The 26,355-nt window shown below is 53.9% G+C and overlaps 1 protein-coding gene across 1 annotated transcript in view; it reads right to left on the bottom strand.

Moving 5' to 3' along the window:
- The window catches only part of NXN (nucleoredoxin), a 52,225-nt gene that overhangs the window by 4,951 nt on the left and 20,919 nt on the right, over positions 1 to 26,355 (bottom strand). Inside the window, exons 2-6 of the mRNA XM_032201060.1 lie at positions 12,100 to 12,217; positions 10,454 to 10,587; positions 9,891 to 9,991; positions 9,502 to 9,608; positions 1,760 to 1,939 (exon numbers count right to left, since the gene is read on the bottom strand). Coding sequence (XP_032056951.1) covers positions 1,760 to 1,939; positions 9,502 to 9,608; positions 9,891 to 9,991; positions 10,454 to 10,587; positions 12,100 to 12,217 — 640 coding nt within the window. The remainder of the gene's footprint in view (positions 1 to 1,759; positions 1,940 to 9,501; positions 9,609 to 9,890; positions 9,992 to 10,453; positions 10,588 to 12,099; positions 12,218 to 26,355) is intronic.

Below are 26,355 nucleotides of genomic sequence, written 5' to 3'. Positions count from 1 at the left end.
GATGCCGAGGACACCGCCCGCTGCCTCCTGGGGTCTGTCCTGCGTGGGTGACAGTGATAAATGCGCGGAGCCGTGGGCTTTACGCAGTGATTGATTTTTCTGCTAACAAATGCTGCTGGCTGCACTCCAGGCCAGCCCTCATCATTCTGGCTAACCTAGCCCCAAACTGTCCCGCGGCGGACGCACATCGCTGGTGATTTATTCCTGCCCGCTGCTCGCCGAGCCTGCTGACACAGCCCCGACCTCACACGCGCTGCGCTCGGCGCATCCCAGCTCCCTCCCCAGGGCTTTGGGCTGCTGGGGGTGCTGCTGCCTGCAAAAGCTGGGTCGGGGCTACCCAGGCACCATCTGACCTCGGGCTTACGGCCTTAAAGCTCAGGTAGAAAACTGGCACAAAGGAGTGAGCTCCAAATGGAGCCTCCAGCCCCACGTCCCCAGTGCCTTGGTGCTGTACCACCTCTGTCTGCCCGAGCACAGTGGCTTCCACCAAGGCTGAGCATCCTCTCAGAGCCGAGCGAGAGCTACTCTAGAGCCCTCTCCCAACAAGCTGTTTGCAGAAAGGTGATAGAAAAACTTCGCTCAGAGCAAGCCGAAAATAACCCCTCCCTTCCAGAGGCCTGCAGCCCCCATCAATCACACTCAGCGTGGCGAGCCAGTCCTCCCAGCTTGAGGAGAGTATTTTTGGCTCTGCGCTCGCATCCCCTGCTGGGTTCTACTGAATAAATAATCAGGGTCAAAAGGAAATCTGAAAGGGAAGATGGGAAAGAGTAAGAGCCACGTTATAAACGCTGCAGAAAAAGGGTTTTTTTTGCTAACAAAGGGTGTGTGAGGAAGCAGGACAAGCCCTGCCCGTGTCCCAGCAGCCCCCGCATCCCGGTGGGCAGGCTCAGGGGGATGCAGGCTCTGCAGCAAACCCCAGCGCGCTCCGCACAGCGTTCCAGGGACAGACACGCTCTGAAAATCAGGGAAATTGCAGCTTCTTGTTGAGCGCCCGGAGCTCCCTTGCTGGCCGGGCCGCTGTGCCTGGAGCACACGCCATCAAAGCCAAAGCGCTGGCGGGATTTCACCAGCTGCTGCTGGAGGGAAGGGGCCGGGACAGCCCAGCTGTGCTCCAGATGAGCTCTAGGCCCGCTTCCAACCACGGCTGAGCTTCATGGGTGGGTTAGCAGTGGCAGAGGGACACCAGCTTTCAAGGGGGAAGCCTGCTCTGTCCTGCAGCCAACTCCCCACGGAGAGGGGATACCCAAAGAAGCAGCAGAGCCAGCAAGCCGCCCTCTGCCACGGCCTCGCTCAGCCCAGGGATTCGAGCCCTGAGCTGTGGTTTCCAGCACAGAGCTGCAGTCCCTCCTGGAGGCACCTCCCAGCCCATCCCCTGCCTCTTCCGAAACATCCCCCGAGCCGGAGGTCTCAGCTCCAGGAAAGGCCCTCCTCATCCTGACCACCACCAGCGTATTTCCAGCGCTCTCCAGCACTGCTTAGCGATCCCACCACAGCCACCACCGAAGCATCTCCTGTGACAGCTCCTCTCCGCTGCAAATTGCTGCTCCACCACATCCCTCAACACTGCGGGCTGGAGCTGCAGGAGAATTACGGACACGAGGCTGTGCCATGAGCATGGCTCCAGCAAATCCCTGCGAGCTGCATCTCTTACAGACCAGGCTCTAGGAACGTCTCCCTCCTGAGTCCCTGGAGGGGACACAGCGAGCTGTCAAGCCCCCAGGTCACCCAGACCCTTCCCCGTCAGGACTTTGCTCCGTACCTACGAAGAGAACGAGGCAGGGCCCCTCGTTCAGCTGCACAGCGTTGGAGTCCGTCAGCTCCAGCACGGGCTTGGGGTGCCAGGGGAACTCCCGGCACTCGACGTCGTTCAGCACCTCCACCCGCCCCTGCCGTGTGATCACCTCGCCCTGGGAGTCCAGCACGATGAGCGTCGGGATGCCTGCGACGGGAGGAAAACACGGGGTTAGTGCCAAAGCAGTAGTATGGGAACGAGAGGGTGCTGCCATCACAGCCCGCGGGGTGGGAAGCAGGGTCCCGGGATCCTGTTTCTGTCCGAGGAGAGCTCTGGAACTGAGGAGACAGAGCAGGAAGCTGGGAGGCAGCCTCTGGCATCGCCTGCCCTTCCCTGTCCGAGTGCAGGGAGAGGTCACCACTGCCTGATGCAGACGTTCCCGCGTACAGACCGTGCTGACCCTGCCCAGAAGCACCGGGCAGAAAGCTCCCACCTGCACGGCAGAGCTGGATGACCCCAGCTTTGAGACACACAACTCACAGCAACACACACAAACCTTCTCGCAGGGCAGACTGCACGCAGCGGCGGCCAGGAAGCAGGGCGTGTTAGCTCCCAGCAGAAACCCCCACGTCTCAGCAGCCGGGAACTCCTTTGAGACCCCCCCACACCCCTTCCGACCCTCAGAAATAATTGCCTGGACCTTTTCACAGCACGCAGATGTGTCTGCCTGGCCATGGATGTTACTGGGACGCCGAACCGCACGTGGCGAGGCAGACACAGAGGCTACAATTACCGACTGCACCCCCTCCGACACCGGTCCTCGGGCTGCAAGGAAGCACCACGCTGAGCAGGAACAAAACCAGGGAGCACCACCAGGCTCTGCTGGCACAGCTGGCCCCAGCCTGACAAAAGGGGACGCAGAACCCAAGGTACGGGGCTCATGGAAAGGGAATTTTGCTGTGGACAGAGCCCCAGTGCCCTGGCAGCACGAGGTTGCCAACCAGCACGGCAAAGCCAGCGAGCAAAGTGCCCGAGGCTGCCACCAGCTCCCAGGCACAGCTGGCAGGGAGGCACTTCTGTAACACATACACAGGTTAAAACGTTTCTCGGGAGAAAAACAACCACCACGGGCTATTAAACACAAAGACGCAGACCTCACCCCAGCTCTACAACCCCTGAGCTGCAGCCTGCCAGTGGCTAGGAGTGGGGGAAGGCAGACCAGACCCGGTGTCATTTGTGCTGCTCTTTCCCTCCCTGAGCCCCCAACAGACAGAGAGCCCTGCTCTGATCACAGCTCCGGAGCCGCTGGCTACCTCCCACGCTGCAAATCCATTTTGCAGATAATCACTTCACTTTTTATTACTTTGGAGTTGGCTCCTAGGTTATGAGAAATGCCGTCCTGACGGGTTTGCACATTGCAGTTCCAGCCGTGTTTGCACCAGCAGCTGCTCAGAGCACAGAGGACCCCGTTACTGCAGCCCCCCAGACGGCACAGGGACCACACAGAGCTGCGCCCTTAGCCTAAAAAAGAGCCTGAGATCTTGGACAGAAAGCAGGCATCCAACAAACGGGTGTAGGTGTGCACCCAAACAGCAAGATTCAGGGTGTGTGCGTACGTGCTGACTCCAGGAGACTTTGCTGAGCCTTCCCTGGCCGTGCCACCAGCCTGCACGAGATGATGGCAGTGCCATGTCCCTGCCAGGGGACAGCGTGGGGACGGATGGAGGAATCTGAGATTCCCTCACACACTGGTGCCGGGCTGCAGATCGCTGGCACACAACCAGACTTGTCTGATGTGGGACGGAGGTCCTGGGTTCCTTGCTTCTGCAACAGCAGCCCCTGAGAGAGGGAGGAACGCATGCACTCTGCTTCGTTTGGGAAAGAAAACATGAAAAAAAAAGGCAGATAATCAGTTAAATATGTCCCTCCATACAAAGAGGGACAAGGCAGAGCTGCCACAGCCCTCCCAAGGATACCGAGGCTGTGCAGGATCCTCCAGGACCTGCTGGGTCTGACACTGCGCAGGATGGGGTTGGGGGTGTCCGAGCACAACAGCCTTGCATTAAAACAAGCACCTGGAAACGCAGCCAGGGTGGGTGTGGGAAGAGGAAAGGAGAGAGGAAGGGCTCCCAGCAGTCACTAATGGATTTTTTTTCTTCCTGGGATTACTGCAATTTGGTTGCAGTGGGCGTAGCGTTCATTCATCCTGCCTGGCTGCAGCAGGCGTCTTAAGAATGGTCTTCCAGGAAGTTTTCAGCACATATTTTAGTGCTACGAAAACACAGCAAAGGCATGGGCCGGTTCTGCTTTTAATCCTGCCTGAAAGGAGCCCTGTGCTGCCTCCCTCCAGGAGCTCTCACCCAGCCAGACCGGGCTCTCCCCCCTGCAACACCCGGGCAAGCATCTCACGCAGGGCACCTGCAAGTATCAGTGTGAGCCTGGCTGAGGTGAGGGGCTGAGCTGGGCACACCGAGGCAGCGGCACAGGGCTGGGGTTTGCAAACACGGGGCTCCTTTTTGGAACCAGCTGGATTTTGCTCAACAAACCCGTGTTTGTCTCAAGGGAAACAGATGTGCCGTGGACCTGCTCAGAACCATCACTTTTCAAATCAGGACGGGCAGCGGCAGTGCCCTAAGGATGCCCAGGTCCAGCTGTTTGCATAAAAGGGATGCTTTGAGGGTGAGATTTAGCACAAGGCACCTACTGCCAGCCGGCCGGGCTGGCACCACGCAGTGGGGACACCAGCTGGTGGCTGTCCCATCTGATACTGCCCCGAGGAGGCTTTCAGGATGCACAGCCACAGTTGTGACAAGTCCCCACAACGCAGCTCCAGGGAATGAACGGTGTGGCACGTCAGTGGGATGCTGCTCTCAGGATGTGCCTGGCCTTTACGTGGAACACCTGGGTTTGCACTAACAGCGCTGTCGGCTGTCCCTGGCCTGCACGAGGCTGCCCCAGGCACCCCCAGACTGCAGGAGTGGCACTGAAAGTCAGCAGGAGTGGCTCACGCTGGTGACTTCATCTGGAAAACACACCGAGGAGACAAAAAAACATCCCGAAAGGAAGGAAGAGGGAGACAATTTGATATCAGGCCCCGAGAGACAGGGGTCAAGCGGCCAGCATTACTGCCAGGCTCTGCTGTCAGATCCTCGTCACTCGGTCTTCGACCCAATCGCTATCAGGCATCACCTCCTCCACCCAGCAACAGCCTCCCGATCACAGTCAGCAAACTGAGGCAGCTCCAATCCTCCCACCCTCACCTCTCAGCCCGAAGATTAATTTTGAAAACCGCATTTGTTAGAAACACTCCACCAAACCGTTTTCTGTGCGGGAGAAACCAGCGTGCTCCCCCCTGCAGCTACTGCCAGCTCCCAGCACTGCGCTCCTGTGTTTGTACAACAGTGGGTTACTCACGAGCCCTCTGAATTCGAGGCATTTCTCTAGGAAATACACGGACGTCTGTCTGTCCTGGCCTGCCTGCAGGTCCGGGCGAGCAGCTGCATTCCCCTCATTCCAGCCCAGACAGCGCTGCTCACATTCCTCCCCCTGCGCGGGGCTGCGCGCGCCGGGTTTGCTGCGAGAGCCGTGCAGGAGCAGCGTGATGGCTGGGCTTGCAAATCCTAAGGGTATGCCAAGAAAGCGATTTTCTATCACAGAAAGGCTTATTCATTACCTGCTGGTATTCCAAACAGCTCCAAGGCAGGGAGAGGTTAAACAGACTGGGAGGAATTGGGCAATCTCACACCGGCCCTATCCTGCAAGGCACGAAGTATCACAAAATACTACTGCAGCCAAGACAAGCACATGACGATCAGCATCCCGCATGATTCGGATCTTTATCCTTTTTTTTAACTCCTACCCCTTTCCCAAACGCAAATACAAAACTCACCCAGAAAACAAAACTCTAAGATAAATCATCTCGGTTTAACGTGTTTGGGAAATGCCAGTAACACACCAGAAAACTTGGGGCTGATTTTGTGATTTTCCCTCTGTTAGGAGACGGGGGCTGTGCCGGATCCATTCGTTTCACCTTTTCCCTGGCACCAGAAGCTCCCCACAAAGCTCCAGACTCCTTTCTGGCCCCGTGTGGTGAAGGCTGAGGCTGCTGCAATGCTTCTGCCCCTGCTGCCACAGTCGCCGAGCATTTCCCGAGCTGTTCCCGAGCACTGCTGAGCACTCTCCTGCCTTCCCAGGCTCCGTCCTTAAACACCTCATCCACACCTGCTAATCCTGGTGTTCCCCCCTCCCTCCTCACCCACAGCCACCACTGTTATTTCAGTGCCTTTTGGGGGCTCCGCTAATTGCCGTGAGCCCTAACTCACAAATTTCCTCATCAAGAAGCATCGCGGATCAGACTCTCCGCCATGAATATTGTATAAGCTTTGGATGAGAATTAGCATCGACGGGCTCCGTTTGACTTTACGCATCAGAAAATGGATTTGGCTCTCCTGGGGCTAGCGTTTTACGAAAACACAGGGGCCAAATGATTTGTTACTGAACCTGGCAACACATTTATTTATTTATATATTAAAACCCATATCCGACATGGAAATCTCCTCTGCATTAAGTCTGTTGGCTGAGCAATGTAAATCGCCATGAGCAAAACGCTCAGAGAATACACCACCGGGTTTTATTGCTGTTTTTTCACCTCTTTAGAAGAAAGCTCCAGAAACCCGGTACAGGAAACCTCTCCTGGCAGTGACTTCCCAGTCGGGCTGCAGAGCGGCCAGCGGGTGCCTGGAACAGAGCCCAGGGCAGGGGTGAAACAAGGGGTTTCTGAAGCTCCCCTGAGCAACTGCAAATCCCACAGAGCTGCAGTGGAGCCCACAGGGAACTTTCATGAGCCCCAAATCTCTCCTAGGACACACAACGTGGGGCAATCCCCACCCGAGCACAGCATTTGTTACTGCTCCCTGTCCCGCAGGGAGAGGAAGGGGACTTGACCTACGGCGGGCACCACGCAGCCCAGGAGCAGCGCACACAATGGAGAATTATTTCCAAGCAGCCACGACACAAGAAACGGCTCTCTCTCAAGACAGTGCTGCACCCAGCAGCAATTTAATATAGGTGGGTAAGGCACAGCCCTCTGACTGCACTGGGGTTATGAATAGAGGCATTCAAGCAAACCCAAATAAAGGCCAATAACTCAACTTACATCTTACACTGAGTTTTTGAATGCTGTAGGGGCCAACGGAGGACTAAACCAACACGAGGTCTGACCATCCTGCTGCCTTCCCCGCTCAGCAGCTTAGCGCTGCGCAGGAAGACAAGTTCTTTTGTTGTCCCAGCTCCCGGAAAAGCTCCGGCAGCCTTACAAAAATGAGAGGAAAACCCACCCTGCAGGCACAACCCAAAGCACGTGCTCCTGCGCAGAGGAAGGGAGCTCCTGCAGCAGGGAAGGCAGGGCTGCACGGACGCGCGGCGCGAGGACCGAGAACAAAGGCAGCTCCGGGGAGCAGCGCGGCGTTGTCCAAGTTTCGCAGGAAACAGGGAAAGCCAAGCAGGCACTCGAAGAGCAAAACCAGAAGCACAGCAACAAATAAACCGAGGGATGCTGGAGGTGAACAGTAGCGTTTTTAAGTTTTACTGGAGATTCAGGAAAAAGACAAAGTTAGCGCGGCCATTAAAAAGACAGCAGAGAGGAACTGCAGGAAGTTGTTTCTTTGCACCAGGCAAAGACGAGCAGAGCTGAGATCAGTAACACCGATCTGAAAACCCAGCGCTGTGTGAAACCACCAGGATGGTCACTGGGACATTTCCCAGGTGACACGCTGCTGCTGGCACGGAGTTGCAGCTCCACAGGGGGCACTCAGAGGTGCAGTTACAGAGGGCTTAGAGGACGTTGGGCAGCACGAGAGCCATCCGTTTGAGGAGAGGCAGCTCAGATTGCATGCAGCTGATTTTTCATTTAGGTGGAATAACCACCAAGGGTGATGAGACGAGCCCGTGCCATCTAGCTCTGCTTGCAGAAAGCTTTGGACACGGCCTGCTGCGACAGCCCAGACTGCAAATGAGCAGGCACCTGCCTGCTGCTGTGCTCCCACCATCACTCCTAAGTCAGCAGAGGATGAGGAGTCAATGCCTGTGCAGGATAAACAATAACCCAGTGCCCCAGGAAGCAGCACGAGGGTTCCCCCAAGCCTCTCTCCCTCTGCACAGGGTAGGAACCGGTCCCCTTCTGTGTTTCCAAGTGACTCTGTGCGTCGCGCTTTGTCCTTGCGGAGAGGTTCCTACTGCATGGGAAAATTGTGACAATGAAGCAGGGCTTGCAGTCAAACATGCCCAGATCCCAGGGTCAGTGTCCCTGGAAAAGCACCCCTGCCGTGCAGAACCAGAGGGGTAATATGGGAGCTGTGCCGGCGAGAAGGGATCAGGGCACAGGGGAATAGCAAATATTTACATTTTCAGGTCAGCACACAACAAAGAGAGACATTTAAGGAGACAGCGGCTGGAGTTAAAGGGAAAGCTGTTGTCACCGTTTCCCTGGCTACAGCACACTCAGTGCTGAAGTATCCGTGTCTGGACACCTTATTTACAGAAAGTCCCAGTGAAACTGGCAGCAGTCCTGCAGAGCTCAGCCGAAACCGGCACTGGAGAGGTTTGTGAGCGGGCCGGGAAAAAGGCAGATGGATTTGGAAAGCTTTTGCCCCATGGGAAGGTAATTAAGAAGCAAACTGATGGCTATTTAAGGCTACCTAACAGTTATTCTTGGTTTGAGGTCAGAGAACAGAGCGCAGCGATGGCACCTGAGCTCACCCCAGAAGGGGGGTTCGGGGAGGGTTCCAAGGAGGATTATTTCCCCTGCCCACTGGGTTTCAGCCAAAAGCTCGTATCAGCAGAACTAGCCCAGTTAAGTCAACATGGGTGAATAACCTGATCTAAACACTCTCAAGGGTTTGGTCACTCCGGGACCCTTCTGCTGATGAGGTTTTGCAAGAGCAACACAGGCAAATCCAGAAGGGTGGGACCACCAGGAGGGTCCCCAGGCCCTGGGGCACCTTTGGCAACACTCCTGCTCCTCTGCCCCCCCTCACCAATGTTTCCCTGAAACATTTGAGAAGCACACAAACTGCAGCAAGACCAGCAGCAATTTATCTTCCAGTCCCTGAACCATGGGTAGAAACTCTGTGTATGGATGGAAGGCTTCCTCAACAGCTATTTACCTCGCGTGTCTCTGCTGTGCAGCTTGTGAACAACGCGCTGGTCCCCAGGAGGGCTGCTGGGAGCTTTTATCATATTCAGGACACTTTGAAAACACCCAGACAGAGCAAGCCTCTCCCCTGCCCCTCCGAGCAGCCGAGGCTGCTGGATTCTGGCACTGACACATACAGTAAAGGCAAAGCCATGGTTTACATCAAACATGTGCTCTTCTGTAATTCATGTTACTAACATAAACCAGATGCCATCTTCCTCAGCCTCTGCAGAGAATGATCGCCTGCCTTTGCATTACATAAAACAGCAAGAAAATGAAATTTAAACCTTGAAGAAAAAGCAAAAATAAATAACTCAGTAATTAGGCAAAAAACATCCAAGCCAAAAACAGCTTCCAAGTTTCCAGGAAGAATTAGGTTGTTTATGGAAGTCCTGTTTCAACTAACAGCCTGCCTGGCAGGTGGTAGGAATGTGAGTTTGTGGAGAGCAGAAACATGAGGCAGCTCTGCCTGGGGCACTGTGCTTTGCTCTGTTTTCTTGTTTTAGTTAAACAAGAGGAGACATCACAAATATTCAACAAAAGCAGCAGAAAGGAGAGCCGCGGGGGCCTTTCCTACCTTGTATGCCGTAGAGTCGATTCAGGCGCGATCGTCTGGCCTCGTCAGCATACGGGACAGCTACCCAGGGCATCTCGCTGAAATACTGCTTGAAGGAGTCCTCTGACCTGTGCAACGGGAACAGCGCAGGGAATCCTGAGTGCAGCCCCTCTCCCTGCCACGCTACTTTCCCTTTTCCTCGTTAAAAACCCGGCCAGCAAGGGCCTTGCTCCATTTCATCAAACCCACCAGGCGAGGGCTGCTAGGAGGCATAAACCTGGGGAGAGCCAGACTAAAAGCCCTCAGTCCCTCACAGAGGGGTCTGCACTGCATTTTTTTTTTTTCCTGATACTTCAAACCCTCCAAGACTGGTTGCCGTGGGGCAGTCAGCTCTGCACTTACTGCATTACCTGTCTGCACTAACGAAGAGGATCTCAAACTTCTGGCCCGCCTCCTTGATTTTCCGGTAGGACTCCACCAGGACCCTCGTGAGGCTTCGGCAGGGTGGGCACTGCAAAACAACACGCACGTGAGGACGCTGTCTCCCACCTCGTTCACGGGGACTGGCTCGCACCCCAGCACGTCTAGACAAGTTTCAGGCCATCCCTAAAAGCCAGACACGATCTCTTCTCTACTGGAGCCAGGAAGCAGCCTTGAAAGCGGCTGGTGCTTATGGTAAGAGGTCACTGACTGCTTAAATCACCAAAGAAACCTCTCCCAGTTTTAAAATCTAAAAATTCTTCCCCTTCTGAAGGGTCAGCTGAGGGTGACCTGCAATTGCAATGCTGCTGGCTTCTCCCAGAAGGACCAGGACATCTTAACTGCTTAAACACCGACAGGACCGAGGTCTTCACCCTCCTGCAGAGCTTGGCAGGGGCTGCACACCTTGTCTGAGGGCTGCAGAAGGGATGCCTGGAGCTCCACGTCTGCCCTGAGCTCACTGCAGTTGCCCTGCAGAGCACAAACCACTCACCCAGTGCGCGGAGAAGTAGACCCCAACGTGAGAGCCCTCCAGGGCGCTGCTGTCTAGCGTCTGGCCGTTGTTCCTTAGCAGAGGCCCAGCAACAACTTCACTGAAGGGTTTTGGCCCCCAGGGGAACTCCAGACCTAGAGGAGGTTGGGATTAGGGGTTGAAAAAACAAAAACAAATTAAAAAAAAATTAAAAAAAATAGCAAGATACACCCGGAGCATTTACAGTTTCAAAAAGTTACACTAAAAAAAAAAAAAACCATTCTGCCTTCTAAGATAAGTGGGGTGCTAGCTGAGGCAGCCTGCCGAGGTCCATCCCCACCCGAGGGGGATGCAGAGCTGCTCAGCTCCCTGGGCACCACCAGGGCCATGCCCCAAGCTCAGCACTACATCCAGGGCCACCTCCTTTTCACAGGGACCTGCACCCTGGCCCCAGTCAGGGCAACTTCTGCTTGATGAAGCCAGCTCTGGTTTTGTGCCCGATAATGCATCTTTGCCTTATCCACGGTGTTTGTTTTAATAACAGGGGCAAGGTGGTACGTGCTCAGGAATGCAGTCAGACTGTTTGCCCCTTCCAGATAAAGCTGCTTTGCCGATTCCAGGCCTCACACCCACCCTGCCTCCGGACCAGCTGCCTTTCCACGCAAACAGGGAAGCAGATGGTGCAGGACACATCCCCGCAGCCCTAATTCCTCTGTATTTAGGGCTTTAATCATATCAATTACCCGTGTTACTGGGCTGTTTTTTTCTGAAGTTGGACACAGGGACCTGTAGAACATAGGCTAATCCTCTGCACCCCAAAGAGAGCACGTGTGCACATGCAAACACATGCTCCGAATCATCCGCTGCCAGCTCCCACAGCAATCGATCCAGCCATTGAGCCAGAGATGAGGCAACATCACAGATGGCTCAGGCCACAACTGGTACTTGCTGCACAGTTTCTGCCACCAGCCACCACATTTGATATCTACCGCATGGAGAAATGACGGCTGTCATGTGAAATCACACGTTCAAAGGGCCAGGTTAACAGCTGAACGTCAGGCTTGCAGAATGTGGGAGTGAGGACACACGTCCTGCACATCTGATGCACGTCTTTGCAAATTTGAAGAAGACAGATTCAATGTGAACTCCCAACACACCTTCACAAACTGAGAATGGTGGCGTTTTTCTGTCTCGTTTGTAAATAATGGGGAATTCATTACCCTACCAAAGCTCTGGTGTCAGTGATAAGCACCCACCCCGTATTTTGGAAAGATTTGGCTCCCAAGGTGCAGCAAGTCTGGGCCCTCAGTCTGTCTAGCCATGTGCCTCCATCACAGAAAATCCAAACTTCATGTTTCACTTAGTCTAACTTTTTCCTCATTAGCACTTCAGACAAAAATCCTGGAGGGGAAGTCTTTGTTCTCTTCAACAAGCAAAACCAAAACACAAGATCTGGCAGGAACGATGCAGAAAATGTTACACTGAAAATAATACAGTGCCTTGATTAGTCAAGTATGACAATAGTTGTTTGTTTCCCTTTTTTTTTTTTTTCCTTTTTTTTTTTTTTTTGGTTTCTTTTTAAACCTCCAAGGCAATTCAGAATGAACCGAAATAGCAAGGCAATCGCGTGCCAGTGTCTCCAGGGCACACAGGACTCCAGGTCTTACCTTCTGGGTCATCTCGGATTACCAGGAGGCCGTTCCTGCAAACCACCTTCCCGGTGGAAGCATCGATAAATATCAGGGAAGGAATGTTGGAGACTCTGTACTTGTTCCACAGCTTCAGCTGCAAAACAGATCAGGAAGGGAGAAGAAGAAAGATGAGCTTGGCAGCACGAACAGGAAGATCGCGGGGCATTAGCATCTTTCAGACAAGAGGTCAGAGGTAAGCAAAGAGATGGAGCCGACGCTTCAGCAGCGTATTTGGAAGCGTCTCTCCGTGGCCCCTGGCACAGCCGGTCCTTCCAGCTCCTGCAGAGCCGTGCCCCATCCTGCCAGCCCTCTGCACCGCAGGCTGGGTGAAAAGCACCGGGAGCCACGACCGCGCCGTCTCCCTCCTGCTGCAGGCTCGCACAGGGGCGTGGGTGAAGGGCTTCTCCTCCGACCACATCTGCCTCTCTTTGCAAGTAAAATGGGGCTAATGCTTACCAGCCCTGCTCTGTACTTTGAGGTCTTTGTTTAGAAGACATGGTAAGCACAAATGCTTTTAATGCCACTGCTCTGAAGTAATTTGTAACGCTTCCCTGGCTGCTTCCTCCTCTCCCATTTCGATGTTCATTAAACAAACTTCACAATCCCTGCCAAGACACAGCCACGCTCAAAACAAGGCCAAAACACAGAAACACGACTCTTTTGCAACTGGGGCTTCCCAGTTTTGTTCCTGGGAGCTGCTTAATAGGTCTGGCATCAGCCTGGGGGCTGCACGGCACAGCTCACCCGTAACGCACTGCCAGCCTCCCCGCGGCCCTCCGCCGGCCACGAACAAAAGCCCTGCATGCGGTAACGGCCACGTGCTGCATGTCCCGGGCTAGAGTTTGCTGTTTCCTGGTCATTTTGGCTGAGCAGTGAACTATCAAGCTCTTGAATAAAACCGAACCATAGCACGGTGCCCGAGGGGAAGGAAATGAATCGCTCCCTTCCCCTGGTCGATGTCTCCAGCTTCCAAACAGAGGCAACCCCACTACTTCTTAAGATATGAATGATTTGGGGAAGAAGGGATGTGAGCTCATGAAAGGGATGCAGCGTTCAGGCAAAGCAACCTGACCTCTCTGCACTCTCTCCAGAGAGCTGGTGAAGGGGATAAGTTGCACCCATGTTTAGTTTCGATGGCACTATATTAAATACTTTTTTCAACATCTTTTTATAAAAGACTCCTGAGTGAGTTACAAGAGTTCACCTACTTCCAATGTGGTGTACTCAAAATCCTCCTGGGTCTAAAGGAAAGAGTTAGCACTGATCTAGGAAGACGCAATTGATCTCCATCTAACAGGACCTGGAGAAAGACAGGGTTTTGTGCTCAACCCACCAGCATTAGGTTTCTGACAGACACATTTCTCGGGACATATCAACTCATTCATAATGCTGATTCACAAACCAAACGGCCCTGGGCATGAAAAAAAAGAACAAAAATCAGACTAAATGCAAAACAGCCCCCTTGCACTGAGTGTGGTCAAACCACAGAAGGTAAACCTCAGTTCTGTGAAGTTTAAAGGGTGGGGAAAAGCTCTTTATAAGGATCACAAGCACTTACGAGGGTGCTGCAAACAAAGGGGAAATTACAGCTAGCAATCGGATAGTTCTCCTTAAATAGTTGCTTACATTTCACTTCATTTCGCCAAGCCCTTTGTATATGGAAAGCAGCTCCCCGTAGGGCACCGCAGCGTCTTGTAGCAGCTCAGCTTGGCTGAGGGAGCCAGCAAGGACTGCACATCGCAGCCAAACAGGCAACATCAGCTCGCTGCCTCGAAGGAACGGGGCTGGAGCAGCGCAGACCAGAGGATAAAAGGTTTTACCTTGCATCTGCACAAAAGCCACGACTATTGCATGTCTCTCGACACCACCACGCAGCAATCCCAGGCCACCCCAAGCCTCAATGCGGAGATCCAGGAGGTTGGAGCACTTCAGATTGATAAAAAGCACCGTGCTGATTCTCAGAGATCATCCCCTTGAAGAAAGGCACTCAGCTGCTGCTACTGCCGGGGCTGTCACTTACACCATCACACGACATGGGTGAACAAACACGACAATTGCCTGCATGACGACCTGAATTGGGTTGCCATTTTAAGGCCGGTCCTAAAAGGCTTGAATTGCAAATTGGTGGTCTTGAAGCACAAACCATATTCATTTTGATGTCTCTATCAGAAAGCACGTGAATGCGCTGTTTAAAGGCAGAGCAGTTCGACTCGATGACTCTCCTGTGCATTGGGAAAGCTGATTGGAAATGAGAAACGCATGCACCGAAGGATGAGCGCCAAGATCTACCACCAGTCCCGCAGCGAGGGCCCCTTCCTCCAGGCTCGGCTTTCCGAAGTGCATCAGGCACTACTGAGGAGCGAGCCTCCTGTTCCTGCATTTAGATGCCTTAGACAACAAAAACCCAGCAAGCTTCTTACAAGAGACCCTTTAGCTGGGCTTTTGGATAAAGCAGCCCTGAATACCTCCCTCAAGGATTGCCACACCAAGCCGCTCTTTTGTGGTCAAGCTGCAGCTTCCAACAAAGACAACCAACCTCCAGGACCACCTCCCAGTAAGTTACTCGACCAGTCAGGTGTCCTTGGAGCACAAAGCTGAGGATTTTCACTCACGCAGTCTGGAAAGGAGCCTGAGCTCCCGCTCGGTGGAAATACCAGGATTGCATCTGCGGTGTCAGCTGGCCACGGCGCTGTGCTGAAAGACGACAACGACTGTGAGATGTTATGTACTATGAAAACCAACCACGACCTGAACTCCTCAGCACCAGCCGAGGCATCAGCAAAGCTTGGGGTGCAAGGGGCAAGCGAGACGCGAAGCCAACGCTTGGGCGCACCTCTGTACAGTCACCACACGGCGCTTGGCAAGGTCCTGCCCAACACCTGGCCAAGTCCTCAAGGTGGCACACGGGAAGGGAGGAATCCGGCCACTCTCCAAGCACCACACAGGATGCCAGCGATGCTCGAGAAGGCGAGCCCAAGAGAAAAAAGGCAGGGGCTGTGCAGGTACCTGAGCAAACGCACGCAGACGCACACCTCTCCGAGGACCGCATGTCGGGCTAGGCGTGGGATGTGGAACACAAATTAGGACTCGCTCTGAAACCACAGGAAGATCAGATGATAGCTCGGGCAGCAGAGCTGAGTGCTGCCTCAGCAACTTTTCAAAGCTGTTTTTCCTGTCTTGAAGAGGATGACATAGAAAATAACACACTCCACACTCAGAGGATTTGATCATCCATTTAAAGAGGGGATCTCTGCTCTGCTTCCCAACAGCTGTTGCAAATCTGCGGGATCAAGCCAAAGCTAACACAGATGTGGAAATAATCTGCAGACTATTCAGCCCCAAATCAGCTGATCCTCTCCAAGTCCTCTTCAGTCCTGATCACGGTGCACGCCTGCTGAATTCGACACTCAACCCCAACCGCCTGCTGGAGAAGGAGTGGGGAAACGCAGCCCCTCTCACGATGCCATGTAGGCTGATTGGCTTTACAGAAACCGATCTGGCTCCTGTGCAGGTGGTTAAGTCAAGCAGTCCAGTGGAAAAAACAGAGTCACCAGATTCCTCTGGTAACCTTATCCATAACGCAAAGCATCGCCGCGCTGGAGGAGCTGGAAACCACAGCCCTGGGTTTCTCTGCGACTCCGTCGACAAGCAGCTGCAAAAGGCTTTAGAATAAACATTTGTTACTTGAGGTCAGAGGGTCCTAACCACCTGGGACCTGAGAAGTGATGTTCCCAGCTCCATTACGTCCCGTCACCTCCAGCAGGTGACAGGCAGTCACGGACCACAGGCACTACAGCAGCACAAAGCATCCGCGCTGGTTGTGAGCAGCTCTACACACCTGAGCCAACTGCTGCATCCCTGGAGGACTTGGAAACGCCTCACCACGAGGCACATTTCAGTAATTTTTCCAAATAAAGGTGTCAAACTGGAGGCCACCCCCCCAGCAAACCACTGTTTTCCGTGCACAGCAGAAGACCGGCTGGAATCCGGCTGGGGCAGATGAAATCCCCCCCTGCTCAGCGCGCTGCTGGGAAAGGGAACCCCTTCTCCTAACAGCTGCGGGTCGCTATTTCTGGGCGTGCTGATTGATTTATCAGCCCTGGTCGCATTAACTTACGAGCATAAATCCTGAGCTGTAGCGGTTAACGCTGGCAAAGATAAAACACAACTGTTGGGAGCACGGCCGGGGGGAGCGGGACGCAGCCGCTGCTGTCACGGGAGGTTTGCTCGCCAGCAGCCGCCCCCCTGGGAGCTGCATTTCTGTGTGATGTGGGACTGCGACAGACACCACCCCTCCATCCTCAAGTAAGGGATTCCAGAGGTACCTGCCCGTGCCAGCAGCAAGGGAAGCATTCATTCTGCATGTTTTGCAGCCCTCCTACAGCTCTTTATTTCTTGCAGATACCATGACTGATCCTGTTCTGATCCCCCCCCCATCCTCCCTCGGTGCAGGGCACGGCAGCCCCATGACAAACACTCGGATCAGGAGGCAAGGCTGACCAACACACAGCAGGCAAAGTGCACGAAGCTCCCGTGGCCAACAAAAATAACCAGCAAAGCTGCTTCAGCAGGGGAAAATGAGGGAGGCCACAAACCGCCGGGCCCTGCACCGCCCTGCTCTCCTGGCCCCGCGCCGCGGGGACCCCTCTGTCCTCGCTCGCTCCCCATGTTAAATCGCAGCTTTCACAGCGGCCTGACAGGGCTTACAAGTGCCAGGGGCCACCCAGGCTCTGCGAAAAGCAGGCACAGGGCCGTAGAACAACAGGCTGCTCCCTCACCCTGTGGTTTAAATCCAGTTAACGCCTGTCCTGGTGATTCGGGCTGAGCTGAGGAGAAGGAGGAGGAGAAGGCCTCCCCTCCACGCCGCCCTCGCCTCCTGCAATAGGAGCGGGGCACAGCGAGGGAGCCAAACCCAGGCAAATACAGGGGGGAGTTTGGGGGCAGATGGTGCCTGCAAGGTCTGACCTTGTGCAGGAGACCGAGCGAGCAGGCTCGAGGTAAATTCCTATCTGTTGTGCTGCCGCTTCTCTCTGAAAAGAAATTAAAACCTAATTATAAAACACAATGGTGAGAGAGATGCTGGCTCCGTTAATCAGCTGAGGAGGGAGGATTTGGAGTCGCAGTAAATGTGATTGCTGTGAACAACCCGTCACACGTGCTTCCCCCCAATGGCCGCGTCCCAACTGCCTGAGCTGGACAAGACAAAACCCAAAACGAAGCCCCATGGGCCGCTTGTCACAGCCGCCTCCCTCCTTGCTGTGGGGCTGACCCAGCCCCATGGGCCTGGGCCCCCCGCAGGCTCCAGAGAGCCCGGCACCGCCACGCTTTTGGCTGGGGCTTTTGTTCTGCCAAATGCTTTGGAGGCTGAAGCAGAAGGAAACCCTCTCAGTAGGGTTTTCTGGCAGAGCCCCTGCCAGCGGAGGACTGCTCTTTATGTATTTCCAAGGAGCTCCGCAGCCAAAGTCCTCGAACGAGGGGACCGGGGCCAGCACAGTCCCTGTTCCCATGACGCCATTTCCCTCTCTTATCACCCCTCTCCCAGTCACGCTGAGCATCAGCACCACTGGTACCAGTAAGGGGAATGGGTACAGGGGTGCACAGGCTCTGTTCCCACCACAGCCCTGTCAGCCTCATCCCACAGCCAAGTGCTTTTCTTTCTCCATATTAAATCCCATTAGGATTTGCACCGCGACTCCACCCGGACCCCTCTGTCCCCCCTGCTGTCCCCCACCAAGGTGACAGCACCTTTATTCTCCTCATGAAGTGCCCCAATTACCGCTCCTTGCGATTTAAAGGATTAAGCAGGCAAGGCGACCGCGAGCTGAGCATTTTATTTCGGGGCAGAAAAGCATATGGCTGCCAGGCCCTGGCGCGCACGCCAGACTCGGAGCGCAAGCTGCCTTATTTCCTCCTGACACACATTCAGGCTGACAGACTGGATCTTCCGCAACCCACATCTGATATGAAAACATTTAATTTGAGCAGGACTTAAGGGCGGTTAACATGATCTATGGCGAGCAGAGCCCCGGGGCCTGGCGCAGGAGGCGGGCCTGCCTCGCGTGTGCTGGGCTGGCGGCTCCACTGCAGCCGAGGATCGGGGCAAAGCCGCGTCTGTCCCAGCACACGGGTAACAGCACAGGCAGCAAAACACACAGGGGGGATGCTACAGACAAGGCTGGTCTATCAGTGATACCGAATATGTCCTTTATAAAGGTCTTTTTTCCAGGTGATTCTCATTGGTTTTGAACAGACAGAAGATGATGCAGAAGCTAGGGACAGTCACAGCCAGCACTAGGAAATAAACCTCCACGCATTCCCAAGAAATGCCCTTTTTTCTCCATGTGCATGACTCAGTTTACCTCTTAAAAGGACGTTTGTATGTAAGCATCTTGAGACACTTTATAAACAATCCCGCAGTTCTGCTTTGGGTTAAGCGATTTCTCCTTTCCCGCAGGACAACAGGCCTGGGGCTCGCACAGAAACCCACTGCAGAGATGGGTGCAGGACCCAGGCCTGTCAGCCCCTGTAACCCACCTCGTTCAGGGTCTTCAGGGAGGTCCCAGCACAGTTTTCAAGCAGCTCACCCGATGCAAGTCCCCTCCACACCCAGGTGTGCGGCACGTCGGCACCACACAGCTTCAGGGACTGCAGATACACCCTGAAGGGAAGCACCAGCATCGTTTCTGGCATTTACCAATACCAGCTATCAGCCACAAAATCAAAACCCGACTGAGGATGAAGACCAAGCCACCTGTCACCCCCTCCCAAGCCATGTGTCAGGACTGGAACCCAAAGGGTCCGCGTGTCACTGCTTTATGGGACGCGGCTGCTGGTAAAGCTCCACTCTGCCTGCGCTTTGTCATCCCCTTACCAGAGCTCTGGAGGTAAGACAGCAAGACAAACACATAAAGAGCAGTGAGGATGGAGGGAGTTCAAGTGTTTGTGGGAAAAATTCAAGACACGTGTAGAAGTGTATCATACATGGCCCCTATAAATTATGCCCGCAAATGACTACCACTGAGCAAGAAACAGCTATGTAAACACTAAGGTAATAAGAAAAAATAATAATTTCTCTCTCTCTATGGGGAAGGAATATTTTTCCATCCATTTAGAGGAAAGGCAAGAAGTGGGGTGGTAGTTTGGGACGTCGAATGGAAGTTCAGGGTCTCTCCTGGTCCCAGGTCTCATCTGTCATCCCAAGCGGGCTGGCTGCCAGAGTTACCTCAATGCTGCAGCGCGGATTTCCTATCGGCCCCGTTTGCTTTCGCTGCTACCGTTCACTTGAAGGCAGCCAGCATCCAGTGCTGATGGTAATCTCGAGGTCAAACGCCTTGTAATCGCAGATCACTACGAAAGAAACTCGTTTGAAAAGCCCCATGTTTAGACAGAGTTCCCACCGAACACAAAAGCCTTTTAAATCTGCAGGGAAATGGGGATTTTTTTGTTTTGTTTAATACACACAATGAGGTATTGGTGTGGTTTCTGTTTTGTTTTCAGCGGTTAATCCGAAAGGGAACCTTACACAATCAGATAAAAAACACACTAAAAACACCCTCGCTGAGAAGACAATAGGGTATTTGTTAGGACTGCAGCGAGCCCAGGGGTGGGCAGTGAGCGCCCCAAGCACCACGATGTCCCGCAGACCTCCACCACCGCCCCGATCCCACGGCCTCTGCAGAATGAGGATGCTGGCAAAGCAAGAGATGGAGCATTTCACCAGCATCTTCACCCACACCAGTATCTAGCCAAAGAGAAAGCTGGAAGTTATTTCAGACTTGTTTTCATTTAAATATACATATGGCTTAGAAAAAGCGTTATACCGAGGATGTCAGCAGTATATGTATGCCCTAAGCAAATGAAGTTGCGTTTAAAATATAATAAAAATTAATGCATTCAGCCAACTCACGTAACATCTACAGAAATCCAAACACAAGGAGACTCCAGCAGCGTGGAAGCTCACCCCAGCTTGGACGGACAGAACTGGCGTTCACTTGTGTGAAGTTCTGGTGCCCACCTAGCCGTCGCTTTGCCCAGACTTACTCGTTTCTTCCTTTCCAATTCGAATACCGTGTAGACACTCAGCAGGTCCTCAGACAACACTGAGCTTAGTACAAGGATTAGTACAAATAGCACAAACAGTTACAGCCACGGCCACCCCAGCCTCCCAGGGACACCAGTGCTGACTCCGAGGCTGGCAGCGCTCCCGGCGTGCAACCCAAGGAGCCTTTTCACGCAAAGGTTACGCAGCGGCAGAGCTAGGAAGGGACTCAGCACAGCCGCAGCTGACCCGAGCAGCACTGGGGTCTGTGTGCAGCACTGGCACCGAGCTCTCATGGCTCAATGGGGTTTTACAGCTCAAGAGATTCACTCTGTAACTGTGCTCTGATCCCGGTCTGCTCGAGTTAAGCAGCCCCATGGGCTCCCAAACACCGCTGTGGGAGCGGTTCCCCCTCGTGACACCACTGGGTTATCCTGGGGGCTTCCCATCGCCTCCAGGCAGCGGCTGCTCAGGACCCGCCGTGCCACGTTGCTGTGCTCCCCTCATCCTCCTACGCCCCAAACTGAAACTCAATCCTTGCTCAGCAAGGCTGCAGGTTGGAAATGGAAACCCGATGGGAGTGACGTCTAAATATGAAAATGCAACTGCGAGCCCAGCGTTAGCAATTAATCAACTGCACATGTTAAAAACCAGACCGGAATAGCCCTAAACACGGCTCCAACGAAGCTAACACCAAAACAGCAGCAAAAGCTAGTATGGGAGATGAGAGAAACCCTCTCCTCACCTGGCTGCTCCCTTATGGGTAGGCTCACTGCACTCTCTTCTAGATCTTTAGAAAATTAAAAGCAAGTGACAGGGAAACAATATGGGATGGGGATGGAGTGGAGCTTGGCCCCAGGCTGAGCTGCCCATGCACACGGACCCGGGGCCCTCTGGCAGTGCCCAGCAGTGGGGTCCACAACCCCACATCCACTCTTGGTAGGTCAGGGTGGCCCCATCTTCATTTTAAGCCTCGAGTGACGTTTTGCAACTGCTGAAGCAATTAAAAAAAAAAGAAGGTGGCGATAAATCAAGAGAAGGGTCAAAAGCCGCAGCTACATCCTGACTCGACCCACGGAAGTCACTAGATATACGGTTTCTGAGAGCAGCGGGAGTCCATCAGTCAGCGTTCAGACACGATGTGACATCTGGGAGGCCACCACCGACCCCGCCGGGCAGCCTCCCTGTCCCCGAGCTGCCATTTCAAACGCAGACACGGCACGGTGCGCAAGCAGCCGCAGCGACCCCGCCATCAGCGAGACGCCGCTGCCAGGAACCGATGACAACGCGAATCCCACGGGGGCAGTCGAAATGTCAGATAAGACGCAGAGTATTCATTACCTCCTCCGACAGCCAGAGCCAGCTGGAGGCTGGGAAGCAGAGACTTCCCCGCGCCGAGCCTGCCCGTCGCCGCTCTGCCGAGGATCAGCTTTGAACCCGGAGGTGCTGCGGGCTGAGCGGCAGAGCACAGCCCTGGCTTCTTGGAAATAAAGAGGATTCTGTGCAAAAAGAAAGAGCCGAGCACGTGTTCCTTTATAAACCGCCCAACGCCGCTGTGCACTGGCAGCAGCCCTCCTCAGATGTGGCTGGCTTTCAGCTGTTACTATATTCAGAGCTTGTAAAATGCTTTGGGAGGATAAAAAATCTCAGCAGAAATGGTTACTGAAACTGCTTCCAGGAAATCGATCCGTGGAGACAGCAAAAGAGAAAGTCTTGGATTTTTACAAAAGCTTCGACTAGACAAATACCACAGCTCAGGAAGTTTGGGTTCCTTGTCTTTTCGGCAATAAACAGGAGCTGCACTGGGGTTTTATTCTATTTGGGGCAAACAAAATGAGCTAAGTCACGGAGCTCTCCCCAAAGCTACAAGGGCTCAGCACATCCATGGCACCGCCCCGGAGCTCGAGCAGATGCCAGCCCTCGCCACCAAGGTGCAGACCCAACGGAGGGAGATGAGAGAGGCTGGAGGACGGTGCTGAGGGAGTTGGGAGGAAATCCCCAGCTACAAATTCCCATTCATTTGTGGGTACGAGTGTGACATTAACACTGGAGCTCCAGCACAGCGTTGGCTGCAGAGCCAGCCAGAGATGAGGTGAAGGAACTGCCTTGAGAGGAACCGGGCGATGCAGGAACCTCCAACAGTTTGCATTTCTCAACGCAGCCCAACCCTCAGAGCGAGAGGGAGCCTGTTCCAAAAGCGGCAGAAAACCCCTCGGGGTCACCTGGAGCTGGGGGCTTCCCGGCTCAAGCTGTGGATTTGTTTGGGTTCCTGCTTCGCCTGTTGGGTTTTGTCGTTACTGATTTTCTAGATCAAGATCCCAGGCTACCAAAACGCACGCTGCGGGAGCAGTGCTCTCACACATGGCAATAACACGAGCCTTCTCCAGAGCGCCCTGAGCTTTCTCCTCCTCCAAACTCAGAGCCAGGAAGCAGCGTGCTCGGGGCTGGACGAGCTACGGGAAACACGAACAAGTCATCTGCTTGCGTCCCAGCAGCTTCCTCCAAGGATCTGCCACGAAGTTTTGGGCTGGTCATCCCCTCTCCACCCCTCAATCAGAGCTGATTAGGTGCAGCCAGAGTCAAACTCCAACATATTCATCTCATTTGGCAGCTCTGCAGTTAGACTATTAGCTCCAAGCTTTTTCCCCTCTCCCTCCTTCTTGTTCAATTATCTGGCTTCATCTTTATTCCGTTTCCAGGAACACTTAGCAACAGGCTCTTGCAATCAGCTGCCAGCAGGCGAGGATCTGAGGAGCAGATTCGGCAGTCGCTGATGACCTTTCACTACACTCATGCAAATTTTAAAGAAAAGTATGTGAACAATTTGCCTTTTAACTATCCTCTGGTTCCATTCTCCAGGAGTTAATTCTCCTCATGTTTTAGAGACATCACAAACACCAGATCTTAGGATTTTACACTAATGAGAACAAAACCCGCAGCTTCATTTCCGTTTATTTGGTGGAATTTTGTTCCGTATCTCACATGGGATCAGACCTCAGGATCAGACCTCGAACAGGCGATAATTCATCAGCAGCACCTACCCAACACCAAACCCTGGCTGGGACCCCAGGACTCCTCTCTGCAGCAGGACAAGGCTCGGGTGCTTCTCTTGGCCTTTGGCTTTGACTGGTAGAAATGTGAAGCCTCTGCTCCAGGACACCCCAAGGGTACGTCTGGGGCACAAGGACAGCCTGCTCAGCGAGCTGCACCACGGGGCATCACTGCATGATGTCCTTTCTCCTGGAAATTAATTCTTTCTATTCATCTGGTGCAAGAATTCCTCTATTTCTGGCAACGACAAGGATCTGGAGGGATCAGGAGTGTATTGAGAAGACCTCTTGCTTCCTCCTGCTTCCTGAATGGTGTTTGGAAATAGGAAAATCATCTGCAGCCATCCCCTCTGAAAAGAGAGGGGAAAAAGGCTGGCAGATTCCTGACACTTAAGATGATCTTAAAAAGGATAATCTACTTTTTTCCTTCTTTCAAAAGCTGAAAAGCCTGAATAAGCATGTCATTGATCTGCTTGCTGGGAACAGCATCTGGAACATCAGGCTCTGCCTGAGACTGCAGAAGCTGCACCAGAGTTCAAAGCAGCCAAGACTGCTCTTGAACCAGATGCTGCTCGTTCTCTGCGAAACGCCTGTGGATCTGTGTGAGAATGATTAAGCAAAATTGCTCCCTCTTTTTTTTTTTTTTCAGATTTATAACTCCAATCTGTTTTCTCTTAGGGGGCAGATGCTCGTTACCCACACAGAGCACATCAAAGGGCAGGAAGCGCAGGACAGCCGCCCCGCCACCGCACCGCGGGGCACGCGTACTGCTGGACCTGCCGACGGCCGCCCGCTGTGCTCACCCCGATCCTGCACAGAACAGTCTGACAGAGGCCCTTGGAGGAGACACAAATCCTCAGACCCGATGGGCTCATGGTCTGGCAGCTGCTGCAGTGCCACATCTTCACCTCCAAGCTCCGGCGTGGCTGCAGAGGGAGCCCAGCAGCGGGGTGAGCCGGAGAGGGACGCCTGTCCTTGAGCAAATGCTGCCAGGTGGGCTGAGTGTCCAAGCAGTGCTTCCAGAAAAATGTGAGTCTCCAGTCCCAGGAATCAGCTGAGGGGCTCCCGGGCTTCAGATGAGTCTCCTGCCCTCTCCAGTGCCACCAGGGACGCTGGAGGACAAAATGCTGTGGGTGCATCCCCACGCGACCCACCACGCAGCCCGACAAAACGTCCCCGCAGCAGCGGGGTCAGAAGCAGATTAAATGGGGTTGGGACCCCAGACTCCCCATCATCATCAAACACCACCCTGTAACCAACAAGGACTATGAAATAGCGAGACACACATCAGGCTGCGTTCAGGGAACAAGCTGGGGCTTACTGGCTCGCAATGGTTCTCACTGTCAGAAAGGTCTCTGCCTTGCCAAAGCTCCAATTCTGATCTCCAGAGATAAAAACACCACTGAGAGGTCCCTTTGAGCCCTGTTTCGCCACGTGGCTTCTCCGAGCCTCTGTCCTCTCTCAGTGACACTACAAAGGCAGGCAGCCAGGGACTACTCCAGCAGCAGCAGTGACAGTAAAAACCGGTAATGTGTTTCTGTAGGGAAGTCTCTTGATGCTTCACGATTCGAGCCCTGCTATTTCAGCATCGGGTGCAAGCCGAGTGTCTCTCCAGGATGGGAAATGTGCTTCCTCTCATTAGCTGAGCCCAGGCTTGCAAAGCAAAACACGAGAGACCTGCAACTTCCCCAGCCGGCACCGCCGGCGAGCCAGCACCTTCCAATAAGGCCTCTTCGGAGGCTCATTAACGAAATAACAACATTAAGAGAGCATTGCGCAAAGAAATCGGTGCCAGGAATCTCTCAATCATCTGCAAGAGGCTGATCCGAGAGGCAGGACAGGGAGGACTTGCTTGCACAAGCCGGCAGGCAGGGAACAATTTATCCAGAGCAGGGCTGAGCACTGCTGATGGACGGGGCTGAGAGCCAGCCCTGCCCCAGCTCCTCTGCATTTCAGCACAACAGCTCCGTAAGCGCAATGTGAAATGAATCCTGGCTGCACGTGGGTACCACAAAGCTCCATCATCAGTATTCCGGACAATGCCTTTCCCCTCACCTCAAATAGGGCAAAATGCTGGGGCTCTGGCACAGCCATTTCCCCGTACCCAAGGGTCTCGTGTCTTCAGCTGTGCATTTGCTCTTGGCGATCAGCTGAGCCCCTTTTAAAACCAGAAGTTGTTAAATGCCTACAAGTGCGACGATGCCACGGCACATCCCCATACCACAGACGCACCACGTTGACCTGTCTGGTGGCTTTCACCCCACAGGTGCCAGCCTGAAAATCGCCTTTTCCAGCAGTGAACCCCCTTCCTGTGCACTGCCAACATAAAGCAGGCTGAATGGTATCTCAAGTGTCCTGAGAAACGTCTCCCTGCAGGTTCAAATCTGGGATGCGGGTGAGATTCATCCCAGTTCCGTGAAACCTTGAGCAACAAAGGACAAGTGAAGAACCTGAAATCCTCGAGCCTGACCCCAAACCCAGCATCGCTTCTTACCCAAAAAGCCTGCTCTGCCCCTTCTTTACCCTCAGATTGCATGGGATGATGCTCAGGTCTGTAACTGCTTTCTCAGACCTGAGCCAGCCTCCTCAAACAGCAGGCAGCTTTTGCAGGCTGGTCAGGACGTGACCTGAGGGGCACCAAACTTTGTGCATTTAATCCCTCACCTGACTCAAAGCCTTGCACCACGAGGTGAGAGGTGAGCGCCTGATCAAAGGCCTCATCCCCAGAGCCTCTCATTTATTCCAGTTCAAAGAGCTCAGCGAACTCAAGGCAATAAGTCACCGGCTCAGATATTTAAAGAGGAGCTCGGGGAAGGGCGCCTGCGAAGCAGGAAGCACAAAACTTGTTTGGGCCTGGAGCTACGGTGCTGTTAAACTGCATCCCGCTTTGGCAGGGCTCTGCAGCGACCGTGCTCAGCCCTTAAAACAAGCAAGTGAGCAGAATTTGAGTTAAACGAGCAGCCCAGGAAATGCCCAAGTGCTCACGTACCTCCCAGTGAGGGCGATGCTCCGGAGGTTTTCCTCCCCCCGCAGCGGATCCGCAGCCCAGCGGCACCGAAGGACGGCCAGGAAGGAGGGGACTGATGCAGCAACGTGCAGGCAGAGCTGGCAAGCCACGAGGAGCCAGATCAAAAGAGATGCTGA

The sequence above is a fragment of the Aythya fuligula genome, chromosome 20 (assembly GCF_009819795.1).
Source record: "Aythya fuligula isolate bAytFul2 chromosome 20, bAytFul2.pri, whole genome shotgun sequence".
Classification (NCBI taxonomy): Eukaryota; Metazoa; Chordata; class Aves; order Anseriformes; family Anatidae; genus Aythya; species Aythya fuligula.
Note: the sequence above shows the minus strand (reverse complement) of the source record. Positions and strands in the feature narration are given on the sequence as shown.